At 43.3% G+C, this 20,860-nt stretch overlaps 1 protein-coding gene across 13 annotated transcripts in view; it reads left to right on the top strand.

The window, feature by feature from the left end:
- The window catches only part of RBM6 (RNA binding motif protein 6), a 104,286-nt gene extending 87,471 nt beyond the window's left edge, over nt 1–16,815 (top strand). For all 13 annotated transcript variants that reach the window (XM_027038763.2, XM_027038762.2, XM_027038764.2 and 10 more), the window contains 14 exons: nt 437–497; nt 2,296–2,571; nt 3,402–3,562; nt 4,580–4,677; nt 5,351–5,393; nt 5,469–5,550; nt 5,797–5,882; nt 6,428–6,574; nt 7,647–7,742; nt 9,128–9,388; nt 11,106–11,180; nt 12,636–12,733; nt 15,696–15,825; nt 16,566–16,815. In XM_027038763.2, coding sequence (XP_026894564.1) covers nt 437–497; nt 2,296–2,571; nt 3,402–3,562; nt 4,580–4,677; nt 5,351–5,393; nt 5,469–5,550; nt 5,797–5,882; nt 6,428–6,574; nt 7,647–7,742; nt 9,128–9,388; nt 11,106–11,180; nt 12,636–12,733; nt 15,696–15,825; nt 16,566–16,691 — 1,740 coding nt within the window. In that variant the 3' untranslated portion in view covers nt 16,692–16,815. The remainder of the gene's footprint in view (nt 1–436; nt 498–2,295; nt 2,572–3,401; nt 3,563–4,579; nt 4,678–5,350; nt 5,394–5,468; nt 5,551–5,796; nt 5,883–6,427; nt 6,575–7,646; nt 7,743–9,127; nt 9,389–11,105; nt 11,181–12,635; nt 12,734–15,695; nt 15,826–16,565) is intronic.
- The last annotated feature ends 4,045 nt before the right edge of the window (nt 16,816–20,860 follow it).

The following is a 20,860-nucleotide window of genomic DNA, read 5'->3' as shown; positions in this document are numbered from 1 at the left end:
TAGAGAAATCCCAAGCAGGTTCCGTGCTGTCAGCACAGAGCCTGATGCAGTGCTCGAACTCATGAACTGTGTGAGATCAGGACCTGAGCCGAAACCAAGAGTCAGATGCTTAACCGACTGAGCCACCCAGGCGTCCCTAACAGTCCAATTTTCTTAGTTAAATTTATTTCCTATAGAAGTCTTTGTTCTGGGCAAAAGCATTTGGGGCTGCTCCAGAGCTAGGTGCCCTGTTGGAACGCAGCTCTCAAACAGCAGCTCACCAGATTCTGTCTGCCTGCTCTGGTGAATGGGGGGGACGTCAGATTTGTTAGGCTTTATGGTGACCTGGGATATGGTTTATTTCTTTCATGTTTGGCAGGTACTGTTGTGTTCAATATACATAAGATTTTTAAAAATGCATTGGGTCAAATTTAAAGTCTTTCCCTTTCCCATGCAGTGTAAGGCCAGCGTAGCTGGGTACCGATCTTCATGTTCACTCTGCAAGTGCCCAAGGGAAGGTGAGTGGTGGCAGAGGTGGTGGTGGTGGCTTCTGTTTTGTGTACTGAGCAAAACAAACTTCATGTTCTCTTTGACTTTAAAGAGTGGTCATCCCTAAATACAAGTTGATCTGTAAAGCTCTTCAAAGTGCATTGTGATCTCTGCCCTCATGTGACCTGTTTCTGAATGGTACTGGATGTCAGAGTTCCGCCAGGGGAAAGAGCTGGGTTTGCAGGATCCTCACACTGAGGGGGCTAAGTGAGCAGCTGACTAGAGGTCAGTAGTAGTGCTGTTTAGAGTACAGTTAAGGATGTTAAGTTGAGAAAGAGTCCACGCAGCATTAGTCCATGTGACCCTTACCCCCACTGCTTTGAAGTTACTGCGAATCATTTTTATCGAAATGCTGTTCTTATTTACACTCTACCTAAACATTTCAGAATCTTCAACAGAAAAATATTTGTTAAGATAACAGTAAAAATATGAACAAGAGAAAATAGGATTGAGAGTATATGTTGTTTTTATAGAAGGATAAACCTAATAGCTTCTCAGTCCCTGAACTTCAAAGTAAATCTCTGCAGAGAACCTTTAGTTAGACAACCTCCAGGAGTCTGTCAAGGGCATCTGTAACAACAGTCCTAGAGTGGTGACTGTTATGTGCCTTTTTCTGATATTACCCCTTCAGGAAAGCTAGGGCGTGACCATAAAATACAGTTCAGTGTATGGATCCAGGTAGCCTTCTGAAGGACCTGTTGGTTCCAAGTTTAGAACTTAAATGCCTCAAAGAGTTTCTTAGCTGGGATTTTGAGCTGTAGTGGAGAGTTTGCTCCCTAGTGAGGACTGTGAATCAGCTGTTCTGAAAATCTTTTAAGGAAGGCCCTACATGCTGTAGAGACCAAACCAACCTCTGAGAAGGTGAGTAAATGAGATTTTTAAACTTGTATTACTTCAGATTAGGCAAAATTGTGTTTTTTCCCTCAAGAAAGATTTCTTTCTCCATATATTCTAACAAATGAAAGGATGGTTTATAAAAATCCTTGGGTACCATACCACCAAGAGGGCTGAGACGACTTTAACCTGGAAACATGTAAAGCAGGTATTCGCTAATTGCCTGTCACTGCTATTAAGCAGTCTATATTGCTCCTATAGAATGTCTTTTTTTGAGCCACATGACTTTCTGTGAACCCTCCAAGACTGAATTAATTGCAAAACTATGCTCCTAGTTAATTGGACTAATTGTCCTGCTATAGAAAGAGATTTGAAGTGAATCAGTTATATTTTGAAGGACATTTGCTCATTATAATTATTTGCATGTGAATGAGCCATATTCAGGTAGGTCTGTTAACTTCCTAGAGAAGAGGGGGCCCACCCATGGTCTTGGAGAATTTGAAGCAGCTGTCGTATCATAACACTGGAAGAAGCAAGGCTCCTAGACATAAACATTTGGAAAATAGGTTTCTACCAAACTTCTGGCAATAATCATATCTTTGGTAATTTTGTTGCCAAATGTATTCTTATCATTGGTTTTAGTATTCAGGCCTGGAGTCTCATGAAGGATTTCTTATATTTAAATGTTTGGAAAGTAATAGAGAACTCATAAGATGAAATTTTTTCAATAATTGAGTGGTTTCTTTGAAGTATAACATATGCAGACTCATTAGCCTTATTTAAAATCTGTTAGAGGGCTTTTTTATAGGTATTTCTAAGACTGTTAAAAGCATTCCAATATGAGTATTTGGTGGCAGGTAAGGAGGAATCACAGCAGTAGTGTTTTTTGGATGAAACCTGCTGGAGATTCTCTTTCTGTTTCTGTTCCTCTAGTGACAGAGGCCAAGCAAGAATTAGTAACCTATCCTCAGCCTCAGAAAACATCCATACCAGCAGCATCAGAAAAACAACCCAACCAGTCTCCAAGGTCAGGTGATAAAGAATCTGAACCTAAAAAGCGGGAAGAAGGACAAGAACCACGCTTGGGACATCAAAAGAGAGAAGCAGAAAGATACCTGCCTCCTTCTCGAAGGGAAGGGCTTACCTTCCGAAGAGACCGAGAGAAGGAGCCATGGTCTGGGGAGACACGCCAGGATGGGGAGAGCAAAAGTAAGTGGTTTGTCAGGGGGTGTACTAGATTTTGACTACCTCAGTTGGAATTTAGATGGTCGGTTTTGTGGTTGGGGACCAGCTCTTTCCCACACCCTATTAAAACTGCTCACCTTATGGTGGAGGCTCTTGCTTTCTGCAGGCCTTGCCATACCAGTCAAAGGAATCTATATCCTCCAAATAGCAAGTTGCTATTCAAATTTCTGAGTATTGGTGAAGAAACGTTTGAAGTATATGACCAATGTTGTTTTATAGAATCAGCCTTGCTAGAGCAGAATGGCATCTGTAGTATAAAAAGAACAATCAAGGGCACCTGGGTGGCTCAGTCAATTAAAGCTTTCGACCTCAGCTCAGGTCATGATCTCACAGTTCAGGAGTCAGAGCCTCGCATCTGGCTTTCTGCTGTCAGGACAGAGTCCACTTCAGATCCTTTGTCCCCCTTTCTCTCTGCCCCTCCCCTGCTCACGTGTGTGTGCATGCGTGCACATGCGCGCTCTGTCTCTCAAAAACAAACATTTTTAGGGGCACCTGGATGGCTCAATCAGTTAAGTGTCCAACTTCGGCTCCGTCGTGATCAAGTTCATGGGTTTGAGCCCCGCATCAGGCTCTGTGCTGACAGCTCAGAACCTGGAACTTGCTTCGGATTGTGTGTGTGTGTGGGGGTGTCTCTCTCTCTCTCTCTCTCTGTCCCTCTTCTGCTCATGCTCTCTCTCTCTCAAAAAATGAAATGAAACAAACATTTTTTTAAAAAGACAATCAGGCTTTGAGGGCTTTGAAAATTAACCTTTCTCTTTCTTTGCTCCTTTCCCATTTGTGCATGGTTCGTTTAGCAATCATGCTAAAACGCATCTATCGGTCTACTCCACCTGAGGTCATAGTGGAAGTGCTAGAGCCCTACGTCCGCCTTACTACTGCCAATGTCCGTATCATCAAGAACAGAACCGGCCCCATGGGCCACACTTACGGCTTTATTGACCTTGACTCCCATGCGGTAAGTTTCCTCTGCTTTGGAATAGCCAAGGGACAGCTGGCTATAGAATCCTTAAGGATATTTGAGGGGCTTCCTTATCGTTGGAATACTCATGTGCTATCTGGCATCACAACCCCCCTTGTTCTTTCCTTTGGGTTTAATGCTCACTCAGATGAAGGGACTATCCTTTTAAAGTTAGAATTCTTGAGTGTTTTTCCAAATCTGGTTTTGTTTTATGGCATTTACAATGTCCAATTAAAATAACATGAGACCTGGGGTGCCTGGGTGGCTCAGTCAGTTAAGCGTCTGACTCTTGATTTTGGCTCAGGTCATGATCTCCCAGATCGTAAGTTCAAGCCCTGCATCAGCACAAAGCCTGCTTGGGAGTCTCTCTCTCGCTCTCTGCCCCTTCCCTGTTCACGTGTGCCCACTGGCGCACTCTGGATGGATGGATGGATGGATAGATAGATAGATTGATTGATTCCTCACAAGTAACTACGTTCTTATGTTACCTATGTGCTGAACCTTTCAAGATTTAGTGAATTTTCTTGTTTCTGAAATTTGTTTTGCTTAGCCATAGATGGTCTTAATATTTGATGGTAATAGGACAGTTCGCTCTTTTCCTCAAAATGTTGCTTTAATAGATTCTTGTGGCTTGAATTTTTAGTTGTTGGGCTTTCTATCTAATATTGTGAAGGTAGTAATGAAAATCATTGGTATTTCTTAGATTTCATGCTCAGAAATCATAAGGGACTTTGTAAACTGGATCTGATGCAATGACAATTGCAGAAGAGAATTTGAATTTGAATTTCTGATATCAATACCAGAGAAACTGGTGTCTACTGTGACCACTATTCTGATCAACACTTCATTAAGACTTGCCTGTTTTTGCCAGTGTGCTCTTACTATTACAGTTATGACCAGAACATAATGTTCAGTACATTTTTCTTTTGAGAAGGAAAATCCATGTTCAGTTCTCTTTCAAAGGACATGGCCTTTTCTCTCTCCCTGTGCTGAAATGTATCTTTGGTTCCCCAGGAAGCTCTTCGTGTAGTGAAGATCTTACAGAACCTTGATCCGCCATTTAGTATCGATGGGAAGATGGTAGCTGTAAACTTGGCCACTGGAAAACGAAGGTAAGGCAGAGGAGTGGGCCTCCTTTGTGATTCCCCTACTCAGGTTTTTGGGAGGAAACTGATAAAAGGCAGAGATAGTAAGACATGGTATCTTCTGATATGGGTTGCTTCAGATACGTATGCGTGTTTTCTTTTTCTGAAGCTTGCCTTATTCTGACTCTAGATTTTTTTCTTCTCCCCCTTAAATAGCACTACTAGATACTTTAGTCCCTTTCCTCTTCACTTCCTGGTATCTTTGGGTCTCAAATGATGATACTGTCTTGGATGTGCAGAAAAATCTTGATTTATCCTTGCCCCTTGGAATCCTAAGAAAATGATGTCCTGACGCCCCACTTCCCTGGCCCTGTTCATATACTCCCACAGTACTAGGAAACGTAATTCCTCTTTACTCCTGTATTTATCTTGCCCCAGGAGCGGTAACTGGGAAGTGGCTGCGTTGGAGAGGCAGGCTTACAGGGATGGAGCAGATCTTGCTCTAGCACCCTCACTTCCTTTGCTCTTTTGCTTCAGCAGTGGCTTTGTAGGAGCCTCCATACTGCCAGGCCTGCTTGCTGTCTGGGTTGGTAGCTTTCCCTGCAAAATGGGGGAAAGAACGTTTCTTGGCAAATCTGTAGGCAGTCCTCAGGGATTTTTTTGGTAGCAGACTCAAGACCTGTTGTATTATTTGTTACAGAAATGATTCTGGGGACCATTCTGACCACATGCACTACTATCAGGTAGGTGTCACCAGTTGGGGAGTACTCTGAGAGCTATCAGAAGTTCCATAATTTTAACTTGCCTTTCTGTGATAGGGTAAAAAGTATTTCCGAGATAGGAGAGGAGGAGGCAGAAATTCAGACTGGTCTTCAGATACAAATCGACAAGGACAACAGTGTAAGTGACTTGTTTTATTTCTTTTGGTCTTTTTGGCTTGACTACTCATTAACTGAAATCTTTGTAGTCACAAAGTTAGCAAGAGATACTGTTGACTGGGGTGCTCCTTCAGAGAGAGCACCATCTATGGGTTCTGCACCTGTTTGGGTTGGCCAACCCCATTCTTGGGTTGTTCTTGGTAAGTTCCCAGCAAGGGCTTCACTGGGCAAGGACTAACTAACATTGGCTTGGTTTTGTTCCCACTAGCATCATCTGACTGCTACATATATGATTCTGCTACTGGCTACTATTATGACCCTTTGGCAGGCACTTATTATGACCCCAACACTCAGGTGAGTTTTTGGTTGGTTTACTTGGTCACTGATTCTTTGGAGAAAAGTACCTGTAATTTGTTACTGTGAAGATTTTATTCCCTGATTTTCTGGTTGCTCATTACATGAAAAGTGACAATGTTGAAATTTATAGAAGTTTCACTATTTCTCCATTCCTGGCAGCTGCTCTGTTATATTGTCTGTACCTCATGTCTAGTTGGGTGTCTTTTAGAGTCCACATGTTATATCATGTTGTGTTTATTGAGTTGTGTTCATTCAGGATTTAAAGATGGTGACCTTTCTGTTAACTGTTGCCTATATGGAAAAGCAATGCTTTGTGGCATTATAGGTAAGAACAGTGCTGCTCTTGGAAAAATGGACAGTGAGTGGTCTGGATGTTTCCTGGCCCCTGGAGAGAGTTTCTAGATTGTTTGATGTGGTCTCTTCTTAGGCTTGTGAGGAAGAGAGCCATTCTTTCCCCTAGAAGGAAACTTGCTCCTTAGACCTAGAATTAACTGAGAAAGTGAGATATTCTGCAGACTTAACAGTTTGTAACCGTATCGCAGCAAGAAGTCTATGTGCCCCAGGACCCTGGGTCACCTGAAGAAGAGGAGATCAAGGAAAAGAAATCCACCATTCAAGGAAAGTCAAGTAGCAAGAAGGAGGCATCTAAAAGAGATGGCAAGGAGAAAAAAGACCGAGGAGTGACAAGGGTAAGAGGGCTTTTGAATCTGCTCTTTACCAGATAATTACAGATTCAAATAAAGGAGTCCTAGAGGAAATCTGGGGTTGAAGAGACAAGTGACCAAAAAAATGCCAGTAATCCACTTGTCTTTTTATAGGCAGTGGGTAACTCTTTCACAATCATAAAAATCATGGCTGGTAGAACAAAGTGGCTGAGTTCAAATCCTAACACCTGGGCTCCGCACAGTTTCACTCTCCTGTTCCCCCTCTTCAGTGCTTAATGTTTCTGTAGGTGTAATTGTGGTAAGGCTACCAGTTTGTGTTCTCTGCTCAGTTTATATTTGATCGTAAGTAGCTTTTCCCTGGTTCTATAATACTCTTTATTATGTTAATGCCTGTATGGTAAAAAAACTCACAGTAAAACTGTACCATCATTTTCTTCATCGTTCCTGCATAATTTGTCTCTTCTTTTTAGTCTTATTCTGTTGTAATGTGCATCATTTAGTTAGTATTTTATTTCTCCTTCTAAATTACTTCCTTAGGATAAATTTTCAAAATGGAAGATGTTGAACATTTTTGTGTCTCCTGACATAGAGCCAGATTAGTTTCAAAAGAATTCTATTGATTTGCCCAGGCACCAGTTAAGCATTAGTGAAAATGATGAATTTGCTTGTGGTTCAATTCATAACTTACCTTTTTTTCCCCCTTCTAATACTGCTGGTTGTTTATCTAGAGATACAGGCAGAAAGAGAAAGTATGTGTGTGTTTCTGAGAACCTAGACTTCTGCTTTGCCACTTATTCTTTCTAACAGTATTCCCAATCATTTGTAAAATGAGGATATTAATGCCTATCCTGGAGGGTTGTAGTAAAGACTAAGGATGACAGTGCATAAAAATGCCTCATCTGGTTCCTGACATATAGTGACCACTCCATATACACTGAATGTTATGTTTTTAAAGGCTTTTTTATTTTGAAAGCATTATAGCAACATTACAGATACTTCACAAATTAGGAGGTTTGGAAAATCTGACTAATTTCAACAGGGTTAACTCTTAACCAGCTTTTATGAGTATCATAAGAATTATCATGGGTTTGATCAGTTTCAGGAAAATGCCAGTGAGGGGACAGCCCCCCCAGAGGACGTCTTTAAGAAGCCCCTGCCTCCCACTGTGAAGAAAGAAGAGAGTCCTCCACCAGTAAGACTAAGCCAAGGCCCTGGGCTGAGAGGCTGGGGCTGGTTCCATATGAGAAAAGAAGTTCAGAGGCTGATGCCTCACTTTGGTGTTGGTCCTTTTGTTCTCTCTGTCTCACAAACAAGGACTTTTCTTGAATATGAACATGAGATAAATGTTCCTATCTGCTAATAGGGATATAACTGGAGAATCAGAGGCAGTTATCTGTCCTCTTTCTTTGTACCCTGTGCCATTCCCACCAGACCAAGGGAGGACCTGGCCCTTTTTAAGTTATAATCTTGGTCTTGTTAATTCTTCTTTTCTAAATGACCCAGGAAACCCATTTCCCTGGCTCCATTTTTTCCTGCCTTTTTGGTGCTGCATAAGAATCGCAGATGGGGAATGCATGCATGGTCATTTTGACAGTTTGCCTGCCTGGCCAAAGTGAACAGTTCCAAACTTGGTACCCATTTTTTTAGATGCATTAAAGTGATGGTCTCCTCCAATTGCAGATGATTCTGGTTAAATGTAAATATATAACAATAGTGGCCATGCTTTATTTTTATTTTGATTGATCATAGGCCACTGACCATGCGTCATTATTTCATAGTTCCTATAAACTACTGGTAAATATTCTTTGCCTGCACCGTATTACTAGTACAGTTCATTGTAGCATCAGTCCTATCCATGCCTTTGCCTTTGCCTTTGCCTTTGCGTCACTCAGGAGCTGTCTACCTGAGAGCTTATCCTTCATTTGCTTTTTTTTTTTTTTTTCAACGTTTATTTATTTTGGGGACAGAGAGACAGAGCATGAATGGGGGAGGGGCAGAGAGAGAGGGAGACACAGAATAGGAAACAGGCTCGAGGCTCCAAGCCATCAGCCCAGAGCCCGACGCGGGGCTCGAACTCACGGACCGCGAGATCGTGACCTGGCCGAAGTCGGACGCTTAACCGACTGCGCCACCCAGGCGCCCCCATGTGCTTTTTTAATCCTCCTCCTAAATCCCTTTTGCTATAGCCTTACTATAGCCTTAATAAAGTTTATCTTTCCTTTTCTGCATGGGTTACAGTGACTTGGGGGTTGTTGCTATCTCTTCCTCTTTGTAACTCGTAACTTCCATGTTTATGTCAGTTCCCCTTTCCCTTCTTTCTCTTCACTGTTTGTTGCTAGAGTCACCTCTAACGGAACCTTTCTGGTTTTATCTCAGTGATCAAGGAGAAAAATCAAGCTTAAACCATGTTGCCTTCCATCTGGCAAGGAGCAGTGCGGTCAGTGGGCCTATTTTGAGCCCACTGTTCATTATTCAAACTAAAAGAAGAAATGAGATATACCCATATTGGAATATTCAGAAAACAGGCCCCACAATATAGATTGAAGTTAGTCTTAATCTCTGGCCTTCTCTTTCCAGCCTAAGGTGATAAACCCACTCATTGGCCTCCTGGGTGAATATGGAGGAGACAGTGACTACGAGGAGGAAGAAGAGGAGGAACAGACCCCTCCTCCACAGCCCCGCACAGCACAGCCCCCACAAAGGGAGGAACTGACCAAGAAGGAGAACGAAGAAGACAAACTCACTGACTGGAATAAACTGGCTTGTCTGCTCTGCAGAAGGCAGTTTCCCAACAAAGAAGTTCTGATCAAACACCAGCAGCTCTCAGACCTGCACAAGGTATGGGGAAGGGACTCTGACCTTTCAGACTTTGGACTCTTACTATCAATGAGCATCACAGCCCAATTTCAAAATGAATTGTTCCTCCACCTTTTGTTACGAGTTGCTCTGCATTAAGGCTGTGCTCACCTTCCAAAACCTCACTTTGTAGACCCAAGGCAAGCAGCATGGCTGGGACTGGGACACCAAACACGGAGGCTGCACTGAAGACAGGAGGAGAGGGGGTCGTGGAGTAGGAAACTAACTGGCTGAGTGTCTCATCTTAGCTCTTCCATTAAGCTAACAATTGGACCTCAGATAAGCCCCTTCTCTTCTGTGATACTTGGTGCCTTCACCTGGTTCTGTCTAGCTCTGATACTGTGCAATTTTCCCCAAAGGTGGGTCACATTCTGCCACCTCTTCATGTGGTAAAACACCTATAAATCATGGCACGACATCTGTTGTTGGGGTGCTAAACTGACATACACTGGCCCTCCCCTGCAGTCTTCCCATTTAGATGTACTGACCAAGGAGCCAAATTCTGGACAAAGAAAGCCCATAGACAGATCCGTGTTTTCAGTATAGGGTGATTTATTTCACACTCCTTCTCTAGCAGATTTGCTAGAGCCAGTGAGGACATTGGATTTCAACTTTCCCTTAGTATAAAACCCAAAGTCTTATGTAGCTAAAAGCTGAGAAACTTTGCTTTTGGTAATAGGCACACCTCTTCTCCCAGCTGCCTCAGTGGAGGCTCTGCAGAGTTTCTATGGGGGTGAGAGGCTCCTGACACTCCCTGCAACAGATTACTTCCCAAGTCCCTTTGCCCTTCTAGAATTCTGAGTCATGAGACTGACACATTTAAATTCCAGCTCTCTGGGAGTTCTTGGCTGGCTCAGTTGGGTAGAGCATGTGACTTTTGATCTTGGGGTCGTGAGTCCAAGCCATATTGGGCATAATTTAAAAAAAAAAATAAAAGGATAAATAATTTTTTTAAAAATAAAAATAAATTTAAGCTGTCTAATGAAAATGATATTAAATGTCTAATGTCAGGAAAGAGGAGCCAGAAGTCTGGTGAACTGACCCTGGGACCGTGGAAAGTGGACTGTAGTACTTTTTCCTTTCCTTGCAGTGATCCAGTGCAAAGAATCCCCTATCCATACAAGAGATGCTCTGGACACCTCAAGTTTCTTATATGTGCCCGAGAATATTGTGTAGTAGAGCCATGCTTAAGACGTGGGGGACCCTCAAGGAATACAGGACTCTCAGAGCAGTCTGTTTGTTCTTTTAGGAGCTTGGGTTCTCCTTTTCATATTTCTCTGAGGGTTTGAAAAAGTGAATAGTGCCTGAGAATGGTGGTGGGGGGCAGGTGGTATTAGGCAGAGCATTTGTTGGCATTTCATTTTCTTTACTGGTGTGCTCAGATTCCCCTCTGTCATAATTTTTACCATATAACCCAGATTTGTGTTTTCTATGTTTTGGAGAGTAGTAGAGTAAGGTCTCTCGTGCCACACCACATAACTAATCTGTGTGACAAGCCAGCAGTTGAACTTGGGGTCTCATTGGTGAGCCTAAAGCCAGTCTAGCTAAGAATTGTTGCTTGCAGGGTAGACAGATCATTCAGGAAAGTTGGTCAGTGAAAGGAGCCACAGTCCTAAAGCAGCTATTGGGAAAGGCCTAGAAACACTTTCTAGGGCCACTTTTTCTAGACCTGTACTCCTAGAACTTTTTCTCTTCTCAGCAAAACCTGGAAATCCATCGGAAGATAAAACAGTCTGAGCAGGAACTAGCCTATCTAGAAAGGAGGGAACAGGAGGTAAGCTTTGGTGACCTGTTACTCCCTTGACCCCAACCCTTTATACTTTCTGGTGTGGAATTTGTAGGCTGTGCTGAAGACACAGAATGAATAGGCCCTAAAAGATGGTATATACATTTATCAGAACTCCTCAAACTGGGAGTGGCTCAGTCGCTTGAATGTTGACTCTTCGTTTTGGCTCAGGTCATGATCTCGTGATCTGTGGGCTTGAGCCCCACATCAGGCTCTGTGCTAACAGCTCTGAGCCTGGAGCCTGTTTCAGATTCTGTCTCCCTCTCTCTCTGCCCCTCCCCCACTCTCTCTCTCTCTCTCTCTCTCTCTCTCTCTCTCTCTCTGTCTCTCTCTCCCCCCCCAAAAATAAATACTAAAAACAAAAAAACCTCCTCAAACTACATTAAAATGGGTGCAGTTCATTGTTTATAAATTATATCTTAATCTATTTTTTAAAAGTGGTGTTAGTTTAGGGTCTCCAGATAGGTCAAATAAATAGCATTTCTTTCCTGCACAGCTTTTTTTTTTTTAAGTATTTTTTTTTATTTTAACGTTTATTTATTTTTGAGACAGAGAGAGAGCATGAACACGGGAGGGGCAGAGAGAGAGGGAGACACAGAATCTGAAACAGGCTCCAGGCTCTGAGCTGTCAGCACAGAGCCCGACGCGGGGCTCGAACTCACGGACCGTGAGATCATGACCTGAGCCGAAGTCGGACGCTTAACCGACCAAGCCACCCAGGCGCCCCCCTGCACAGCTTTTAAAATCAATGAAGGAGTGTTGGATAGGGCTGCTGAAATGACATCTTTTACTATGAGAGGCTAGGTTGGAGGAAGTAGTTTAGTTTAGAGCTAAATGGACTTGCTGCCTAGATCACATAATTAGGCAGACTCACCTACACAGCCGCAGGCTTCACTGACCGGGCCAGGTCTTATGTGACCATTAGGAATCCTCCTTTGGAGTTCTACTGGAGAGCACCTCCTCCTCAGAAGAGGAAAACACAGCTGTGAGTCAAGCACAGTAGCTCATTCTTCTCAAATTTACCAGTTGGAGGAGCCACTGCTTCTCAAGAAGAGTATTTGAAGTAGCAAGAGATTCCAGGAGTTACCAGTTGAACTCCCTTCACATTAGAAGGAATATCAGGAGGGGCGCCTGGGTGGCTCAGTTGGTTAAGCGGCCGACTTCGGCTCAGGTCATCATCTCACGGTCCGTGGGTTCGAGCCCCACGGCGGGCTCTGTGCTGACAGCTCAGAGCCTGGATCCTGTTTCAGATTCTGTGTCTCCCTCTCTCTGACCCTCCCCCGTTCATGCTCTGTCTCTCTCTGTCTCAAAAATAAATAAACATTTAAAAAAAAATTTAAAAAAAAAAAAAAAAAGAAGGAATATCAGGAGTAAAGTGAAGCTTCCCCACTACCCAACCCCCTTAGATGGAAATCTCAGATCTTTTATTCTGCTTACCAACAGGGAAGGTTTAAAGAAAGAGGAAATGATCGCAGGGAAAAGCTCCAATCTTTTGACTCTCCAGAAAGGAAGCGAATTAAATACTCCAGGGAAACTGACAGGTAAGCCGGGAACTTTTCACTCAGCCTAGGCCACAAGGCCTAATGGTGAAACCATCTTTCTCCAGCTGTGCTGCTCTTTTTCTTTTAGGGGTAACTGAGGTTAGTGGGAGCAGGTTCTGTCTGAACTCCTTGAGCATAAGGTTCACTCCAGCCTCTGACCACCTGGCTTTACTCGGGAAATATGTATGTTTGCATGGAAGATGCCTGGCTGCTTAGCTGCTTGAAGCCAGGGCTGGAGTGGCCATGGCTGGTAACTCTTTCTCTCCTCATCAGTAATGCTATGCCTCCTATGGACCTGATAAGAACGTCACTGTCTGGGGCTTTTTCTCTAGGGAACCTCCATTCTCACACATAGGCACTGAATGGATAGTCGGCTGCTGATAGATGTACATGATCTCTAGATTCATGGTCTTGTTTCTAGTCAGATAGTCCTGAGTCGTGAGCCCAGAGTTATGTAGAATTTGTTGATAACCCATTGTGTACAGGTACTGCACTAAGCGCCAGGAATATTCAGGTGGACAAGACATATATTATCCTTGACCAACTGAACATAGGACAAGGAAGGTTTAGGTGATGCTGTGTCTTGTACGGCAGACATAGAAATCCAGTGGAGAAGGAACGGGCATTTCAGTTGGAGGAAACTGCATACACTGTGGATGAAAGTAGCTTGATGGAGGGACGCCTGGGTGCTTTAGTTGGTTAAGTGGCCAACTTCAGCTCAGGTCATGATCTCGCAGTTTGTGGGTTCGAGCCATGCATCGGGCTCTGTGCTGACAGCTCAGAGCCTGGAGCCTCTTCGGATTCTTTATCTCTCTCTCTCTCTGCTCCCCACCTACACTCCTGCTCTGTCTCTCCACCTCTCAAAAGTAAATAAACATTTTAAAAATTAAAAAAAAAAAAAGAAAGTAGCTTGATGGAACTGGACACTGGGGCTATATGGCTGAGTGACAGGAGATGAGGCTGGCTCAGTAGACAGAGGCCAGTTCATGAAGTTCATACTCCTTGAACACCATGCTAAGACTTTGCCTTAGGGCTGTGGGAGGTTATGAAATGATTTTAAGCAAGGCATTGTTCTGGTGAGACTTGAACAGGTATATGTGTTGGTAGGTGAAAGAGCTAATAGCCAGGGTAGGTTATGAACATGGGAATGGGGAAGATCACTGATGGAGAAAGGCCCCAGAGAAGAGTTGATGTGGTCTGGGGCTCTGGCATTCCACTTATTTGCTGACCACCCACAGTAAGAGATTTATTTAATCATGGCCCAATAATCATGTGTGTGTAAGTACCTGAAAAAGAAATCTTCATGGAAAATACTTCCTAGGGGCACCTGGGTGGCTCAGTCAAGTGGTCTACTCTTGATTTTGGCTCAGGTCATGATCTCATGGTTCATGAATTCGAGCCCCCGTGTCAGGCTCCATGCTGACACTGTGGAGCCTGCTTGGGATTCTCTTTCTTCCCTCCCTCCCTGACCGACACTCACTCTCTCTCTCTCTCTCTCTCTCTCTCTCTCTCTCTCTCTCTCTCAAAATAAATTTTAAATAAACTTTATTTTAAAAATATTTCTTTACTGTATGTAATAAAACTCTGATATTTTTATTCTAGTTTTTTCTGTTTGCGTTCTTAGGAAATGCTAAGGAAGGACCACTTAATCAATGTAACCCCCTATTAGGTCATTCTCCACAATTTGAAATATACTGGACTAAGGCAATGGTAAAGGGGTCCATTAGGAGAAGGAAGAGCACCTTAGCTCTGAGTTAGTTGGGCTGGGTGCAGGAGGACACCCTTTTGTATTCTGGCACCAATCATACCACATTCTACAGGTTCTCTTCCTTCTTAGTCTTCTCTCCTGCTTCTCTTGGTTTTCTGGGAAATTCCAGATCTTCTCCAGGACTCTGCCCTCAATACTTTTATTCTTGCTGCTCCACCCTCTTGACCTGGACTGTCTGAGGTACCCAAAACCTCAGCCATCACTAACAGGCTAACAGGTCCTGTGACTCCATCCCAAGGCCGTTCAGGTTTCTGGGTGCAAAATTACCCTTTGTATTTACCTCCTGGGCATGTTCTTTTAGAGACCTCTTAGGGTCTTCACATTAAACAATTACTCAGTATTGTATCATATATCATACTCCAGCCCTGCTAAACCTGCTGTGTTCCTTTTTCGGAGTAGTAACGTCACTGCATCCTGGTCTACCTGGTCTGACCCAGTCTTACTCCTTTATCCCCTGTGTTGTTACTGGCCACATCCCTAATTAAGCTTTGTCCCCCTTTCTAGCTCACCTCCAAACTAGACTCCTTACTCTCAATCTCTGTTCTTCAATCCTCAGTGTACTCTCTACCCTGCCACCAAAACCATCTTTATGAACAGAAATCTCTAAAACACACTTTTTTTGTGAAGGTATACCTTGCTTAGAGGGAGGCCTAGAGTTCAGGTGTTGTGTTGTTTTGTTTTGTTTTGTTTTGTTTTTTGTTTTTACCTGAAGGATGCAGTGCAGAGTCACGATTGAGCATGACGTTCAAGGCTACTTCTCCTCTCCTGGACAAATTGTATTCTTTCACTTCTTACTTGTGGCCTCCTTTCCTCTCATGCTTTTGGTCCGTTCAGATGTGCCTTCTTGTTGAAATTCATCATTTTTGGTGATACACCTTCAGAGTTTGTGTTTTCTCTGCTGTTTCCATAGGAGATATCTCCTGGTGCCACATCCATGGCTGAGCTCTTCAATGTGTTATAAGCATCTGTGGACATATTATCCTCCTTATATCCTTCCCCATGAACAGGGTCAGGTCTTGGTCATCTCTGTACATCCCCAGGACAAACCCTGTTGCATAGACAATAGACACAAAAATATTGTTTAAAATACTTAAGAGGAAGCAAATCTGAATCAAGAGGACAGAGGTTTCTATTAGGCTCACAAATGGTCACTTTGAAAGTGTTGGTGTCTAAGTATTTCTGCTGCTTTTACAGTGATCGTAAACCTGTTGGTAAAGAAGGTATTGACAGTAGCAACAAAGGAGGCTGTGTCCAACAGACCACTGGCTGGAGGAAGGGGGCAGGCCTTGGATATGGCCATCCTGGATTGGCTTCAGCAGAGGAGGTGAAATGGTTTCCATCTTGTTGGGGGTGGCGTGAACCTGGAATATACTTTCTCTCACTTTGGCTTGGAGCTGTCTTTGCCTTTTAGCTAGGCTTTCTCCACTGCTGGTGAAGGACACAAGAGCTGAAGGAGCCCATCAGTCTTGATTACTGGATTCTAACTAGCATTCTGGGCCCTTTGTAGTTTGGTTGGGAGTGGGAATGGGGCTCATCTCACTCTTACATGGAGTAAGATGGAAAGTATGGGAATCAGGCAATTTGAGACTGACAGATCGTGTGGTGAAAAGAACCAGGGAACCCATAATAAAAAGTACAGAAGCATCTCTGAGAGGCATTGTCATCAGAGGAGTTAAAATGGCTACAATTTAAGGAGCATGAAGTTAGTTCTGTTCCCATGAAGGGCTTTGCCCCTCATATTTCAGAAAGAGAAGAGAGAAAAGGTGATAGGAGGGAACATTGCCCATTTTGTGTTGGTTTGGTTCCCCTCTGAAACACCAGCTATAGGAGATAGGAGACTGGTTTCCCCTATGTCTGGTATTGAATCCTGTATCCTGAGGCCATAGCTCCACTGCCCTCCTTATTCATCTTGGGTGTTTGTTTTTTTTTTTTAATTAATTAAACATTCTAAAAAATTCTCCTATATCCTGTTCTTTACTGGTCCAGAAATGCTTGTGATCAAAGGCCAGCCCTGAGGCTAATTAATTCATAGAGCTCACTTCATTGTTTGTCTTTGTGTTACAGACTGAAGGCCGGATGAGGGGGCCCAGTGTAGGGGCTCCAGGAAGAACCAGCAAGAGACAGTCCAACGAGACTTACCGAGACGCTGTGCGAAGAGTCATGTTTGCTCGGTATAAAGAACTAGATTAAAGAATGGAGGAGAGGCAAGTCCCATAGGACACAACCTCCTTCTTGTTTTGTTTGTCCGTCTCCTTTTGTTTTGTTACTGTTCTTGCTGCTAGAACTTTTTTAAATAAACTTTTTTTCAATGTGATTTTTTTGGTTGTTACATTTTTCTCCCATAGATGGGTGGGGGTGGGGCTTATGGTAGGAGAGAGAGTGTGCCTTGGTGCAGCCCATTTGAGGTGACATTTAAATGGCAGCAAGTACTACCATGAGCCCTGGGACATGGCCTGCTGTCAGTGTGAGTGGAGGCGTTGCTGTGACCTTTGAACTGTAACTTGTGTGAGTACTGTCAGGTTTTTAAAGTTACTTTCTGTATCTATTTAGTGGAAATAGCACCTCATTAAGTCCTCTTCTGACTTCCCTATTTTTGGGATAGGGGCAATGTGACAGTTCTTTTTCTGGGGACCTGCTGGGTGCTCAGTGCATCACAGGTACAATGACCACAATGAGTTGGCATAGTAAGAATTATCACTGGGACCCCTGGGTGGCTCAGTCGATTAAACCTCTGTCTCTTGATTTCAGTTCAGGTAACGATCTCATAGTTCTTGAGATCAAGCCCTACATCTGGCTGTATGCTAGGAGATTCTCTCCCTTTCTCTCTACCCCTCCCCTGCTCACTCTCTCTCTGAAAATAAATAAATAAACTTTAAAAAAAAAAAAAAAAACTCTTCTACGGGAGGCCTACATGGTGCCGCTGGAGCCACCACCGTGTCTCTAATGATCCCTGAGAAGTTCCAGCACATTTTGTGAGTACTCAACACCAATATCGATGGATGGCAGAAAATAGCCTTTGCCATCCCTGCAGTTAAGGGTGTGGGGCTCATGATATTCTCATGTGGTGTTGAGGAAAGCAGACATCGATCTCACCAAGAGGGTTGGAGAGCTCACTGAAGATCAGTGAAATGTGTAATCACCATTATGCAGAATCCACACCAGTATAAGATCCCAGACTGGTTTTTGAACAGACAAAAGGATGTGGAGGCTGGAAAATAACAGCCAGGAAAAAGAACTGTCACTACCCTCCAACCGCTATCCCAGATTTTCTTTCCCTCCATGGCTAAAACTCTCCAAAGAGGTATCTTTGGACACCTCTTTTTTTTTTTTTTTTTTAAACGTTTATTATTAAGAGACAGAGCATGAGCATGGGAGGGGCAGAGAGAGGGGGAGACAGAATCCAAAGCAGGCTCCAGGCTCTGAGCCGTCAGCACAGAGCCCGATGCAGGATTCAAACTCATAAACCATGAGATCATGACCTGAGCCAAAATAGGACGCTCACCTGACTGAGCCACCCAGGTGCCCCTAAGAATGTTTTAAGAGCCTACTCTGCTTGTCACTGGGGCTTATAGCAAGGTCAGTGTTGGTCTTTGTGCCCGTGGGAATCAGTGTACTGAGGAAGATTGACACTGAGCGATTACTGACATGATGAGAGAATGAGTACAGCAAGCTATTGATAGCATCTTCCCTGAAGAAAGTGTTTAAGCTCAGACCTCAGACTTCGCCTGGTTTTGTTTTCTAGCTTTATTTTGCCACTTTAAGGGAAATACTGCTATTGGAAATAAGGTGTAAAGTATTCCATATATTTTTAAGGCAGTACTTTGGGTATTGATCAAAAGTAGTAGTGGGTGTGAAAGGTGTGTCTGTCACCCTACGATGTCTCTGGGCAGTTCCCTGAGCCTTTGATCAGGATGCCAGCTACATAAGGGCAAGATCTTGGGTAATTTTCTTTACTACTCTATTCCTAGGGTCTAACAACAGTAGGCACCCAATAGATGAGAGAATAATGCCTCATGAATAATACTAGTTGAATCCAGTTTTGATTGCATATCTCTGTCAGTTTATCAAAGCCCATCTCTTGACAAAAGAAATCAGTTTCTTGGTATAGGCAAGAGTTCTCATATAAGTCTACTTATTCTGGAGTAGCCTGAGATCAAAATACGTTAACTAGTTTTTTTCTTTTGCCAAGTTGTGGAGAATTAAGGAAAAAAAGATAAGATTATTTCATTAAGGTAACTTTGTTTTTCATATTTACTTAATTTGAGAGAGGGAGGGAGTGTGCATGTGTTTGAACAGAGGAGGAACAGAGAGAGAATCCCAAGCAGGCCCCATGTTGTCAGCGCAGAGCCTGACGCAGGGCTCAATCCCACAAACTGTAAGATCATGACCTGAGCAGAAACCAGGAGTCAGACGCTCAGCTGACTGAGCCACCCAAGTACCCTGAGAACTGTTGTTTTGTTTTGTTTTGTTTTGTTTACTTCAGAATATTAGGAAAAGCAGTCTTAAAGGACTTTGCTCTATATTGAACATATGTGGCTTTATTTAAAACAAGAAACGGGTGCCTGGCTGGCTCATTTGGAGCATGCAACTTGATCTCAGGTTGTGGGTTTGAGCCCCATGTTGGGTGTGGAGATTATTTAAGAATAAAATCTTAAACAATAACTATTGACTTTGTTTCTTTATTAGCTGGGAACTTGTTAAACTTTTCCAGACCCACATCAGCTGCCAGACAGGCCGTTGGGGGCACTGCTCTGGAGCTCAAATGGGCAGTGTCCACAAAAAAGATCAGCTACCAGAGAATTTGGGAGGGTGGCACTTCCTTCTGGATGGAGTCCATCTTTTTTTTCTAGGCAACTTCTTCAAGTTTAAGGATGATTATGTGCCATTTATGAACAGCCATACAGCTTTTATGGCAGGTAATGAGCCCAATCCAGCAAGCACCTCAGGGATACTCAGAAGTGCTTGTTGAACTGCTTTGGGAACGAGGCAGTCAAGTGCTAGTGGCCATTAAGTCTAGCAGGTTCTGGAATCTTGGCATCTACATCATCCATTTTGGGGTTTACCTTTCTCTATGTTTAACTTTTATATCTTCTTTTTTTAAGTAGGCTCCACACCCAGCGTGGAGCCTAATGCGGGGCTTGAACCCACAACCCTGAGATAGAGACCTGAGCTGAGATCAAGAATCAGGCACTTAACCTCCTGAGCCACCCAAGTGCCCCTATGTTTAACTTTTAAATTTCATTGAACACATATTTGAGTCCCGTGGTCACATACTTTTACTTTTATCTGGTGATGGAAGTTTTACATACATCTACTCTTCCCCTGTGACTTTGACACTATATATAAATACATACATACGTGTGAAAAGGTGTGTGTGTGTGTGTGTGTGTAGATACTGCGATGATCTGCATGTGTCCCCTCCCCTCACCAAATTCATACATTGAAATCCTAACCCCCAAAGGTAATGGTATTAGTAGGTGAGGACTTTGCAAAATGATTAAGTTCATGAAGATGGAGTCATTATATATGGGATTAGTGCTCTTGTAAAAGAGATCCCACAGAGCTTCCTAGTCCCTTCTACCATGTGAGGATACAACAAGAAGTCTGCGACCCAGAAAAGGACCTTCATTTGACCATGCTGGCCCCTGCTTGGACTTCCCAGCCTCCAGAACTGTTGAAAAATAATTTTTTGTTGTTTATAAGCTACCCAGTCTGTGGTATTTATAGCAGCCAGAACCAAGACAGACAGACAGACAGATAGATAGATAGATAGACAGATCGATAAAGAGGAGAGAGGAAGAAGGAAAGAAAGCTATGTTACCCATTGTTCCAAAATCAGAAATTTCTACCTTTCCATCTGTTGTTAGGTTTTTTGATTACCCAGAGTTTCCAGATAACCCACAGTTAAAACATGTTTAAAGAACGTGTTTCCGGGGCGCCTGGGTGGCTCAGTCGGTTAAGCGGCTGATTTCAGCTCAGGTCATGATCTCACGGTCCGTGAGTTCGAGCCCCGCGTCGGGCTCTGTGCTGACAGCTCAGCGCCTGGATGGAGCCTGTTTCAGATTCTGTGTCTCCCTCTCTCTGACCCTCCCCCGTTCATGCTCTGTCTCTCTCTGTCTCAAAAATAAATAAACGTTAAAAAATAAAAAAAAAAACATGTTTCCTAGATGCTTTTCCACGAAAAAGATTTTACAGTATATTTGAAGCTTCTGGCTTGGAATCTACTCACCAACATCCTTTTACTTACTCTTTGAAGATCTCTTATCCAAAGAACATGGGTGCAGTTTTCTATAACCGATATCTGCCTTGTCATGGTCTAACTTTTAATACTTTTTTAAAAGTAATCTCCACACCCAATG

Source organism: Acinonyx jubatus, chromosome A2 (assembly GCF_027475565.1).
Source record: "Acinonyx jubatus isolate Ajub_Pintada_27869175 chromosome A2, VMU_Ajub_asm_v1.0, whole genome shotgun sequence".
Lineage (NCBI taxonomy): Eukaryota > Metazoa > Chordata > Mammalia > Carnivora > Felidae > Acinonyx > Acinonyx jubatus.
This window is presented reverse-complemented; position numbering and strand designations above follow the sequence as displayed.